Source organism: Galeopterus variegatus, unplaced genomic scaffold, assembly GCF_000696425.1.
Source record: "Galeopterus variegatus unplaced genomic scaffold, G_variegatus-3.0.2 Scaffold1756, whole genome shotgun sequence".
Taxonomy (NCBI): domain Eukaryota; kingdom Metazoa; phylum Chordata; class Mammalia; order Dermoptera; family Cynocephalidae; genus Galeopterus; species Galeopterus variegatus.
The window spans coordinates 114,491-115,828 of NW_007727867.1; the positions used below are offsets into that span (position 1 = coordinate 114,491).

A 1,338-nucleotide genomic window follows, 5' to 3' on the forward strand; every position below is an offset into this window, starting at 1 on the left:
CAGATCCCTCATGAATGGATTAATGCTCTCCCTGGGGGTGGGGGTCTAAGTGAGATCTTGCTTTATTAATTCCTGCAAGAGCTGGTTGTTTAAAAGACCCTGGCACCCTCTCTCTCTCTCTCTCTCTCTCTTCCTCTCACCATGTGATCTGCTTGTACCCACCGGCTGCCTGCCGCTTTCTGCCATGAGTAAAAGAAGCCTGAGGCCCACACCAGATGCAGCTGTCCCAGACTCATAAGCCAAATAAACCTCAGTTCTTTATAAATCACCCAGTGTCAGGTATTCTGTTATAGCAACACAAAACGGACTAATACAGATGCTCACCACTGGTACCTACAAGCGGACGTCATGTGTCCTCATCCTGTGTGCCTTTGTCCTACCTGTACTCTCCCCCACTCCCACCTGCTAGTCTTCAGGTCAAACACCTCCTGCTTCACTGCGCTCCCATCGCACAGGATACTAGTGCCATTAAAACAACTGTCATACAGATTGGTTTTGCAAGTTAGAGACATAGTTTCAAATTTCTTATGATTATCCACTGAGAGTGGGCAAGATGATCTGAAGAATGTACTTCTTGTTGCTTGTGTGTTTATCCCCCACTGGACTGAGTGGCTGGTATCCTGGTAATCACCAGGGAGTGCAGCACATCATGAGCATGCAGCGTACATGTCTGTAGAATAAACGGGTGCATGAATTAATAAACACATGGTTGGGTGCTATGAGACCCTGAAATGGCCTCCTCTGGACTCTGCTGTCTGTTTCTTTNCATGGTTGGGTGCTATGAGACCCTGAAATGGCCTCCTCTGGACTCTGCTGTCTGTTTCTTTATTTCCAGGGCTGGTGGAACAAGATGGTGTCAAGATAGAGCCCCTTCCCAAGGAAGTGAGAGTCTACCTCCTGACCACTTCCAGGGCTCCGTACTGTGGTGAGTAGGGTGAGGGTGCCATGCTCAGCTCTGCCCACGTGCCGGCCAGAAGAGTCCAGGGCTGAGGCTTGGCTGTGTCCAGGCCAGTGTGGTAGCTGAGGTGGGAGTTGAAAGACTAGGGCAAAGATGTCATGGGAGGTGGGGCAACAGCTCCTGGTCTTAGATAGAACAGAACTTTCAGACTGAGTCCAGATTGTTCTACAGATGAAGAGTTGGGGGCGTCGTACTGTCTCTATACTGATCCTAGTCCCCCGCTCCAGTGGGGTTCTCTCTAGAGCAATATTTGGGAGTGCCCCTTGGATTCCTCCTTCCTGCACATTTCTTTCCCCGCCTTGTTGCCCATCCGTGTGTCTCCCACCCTGGCAGCCCTCCTAGTCAGGGTCCCTGAGGAATACCAACCTCATCCCCCCATC

At 50.7% G+C, this 1,338-nt stretch overlaps 1 protein-coding gene across 2 annotated transcripts in view; it reads left to right on the forward strand.

Annotated features, from left to right (window-relative positions):
* The window catches only part of PLA1A (phospholipase A1 member A), a 37,551-nt gene that overhangs the window by 25,780 nt on the left and 10,433 nt on the right, over positions 1 to 1,338 (forward strand). For both annotated transcript variants that reach the window (XM_008578774.1, XM_008578775.1), the window contains one exon: positions 836 to 925. In XM_008578774.1, the coding sequence (XP_008576996.1) occupies positions 836 to 925 (90 nt within the window). The remainder of the gene's footprint in view (positions 1 to 835; positions 926 to 1,338) is intronic.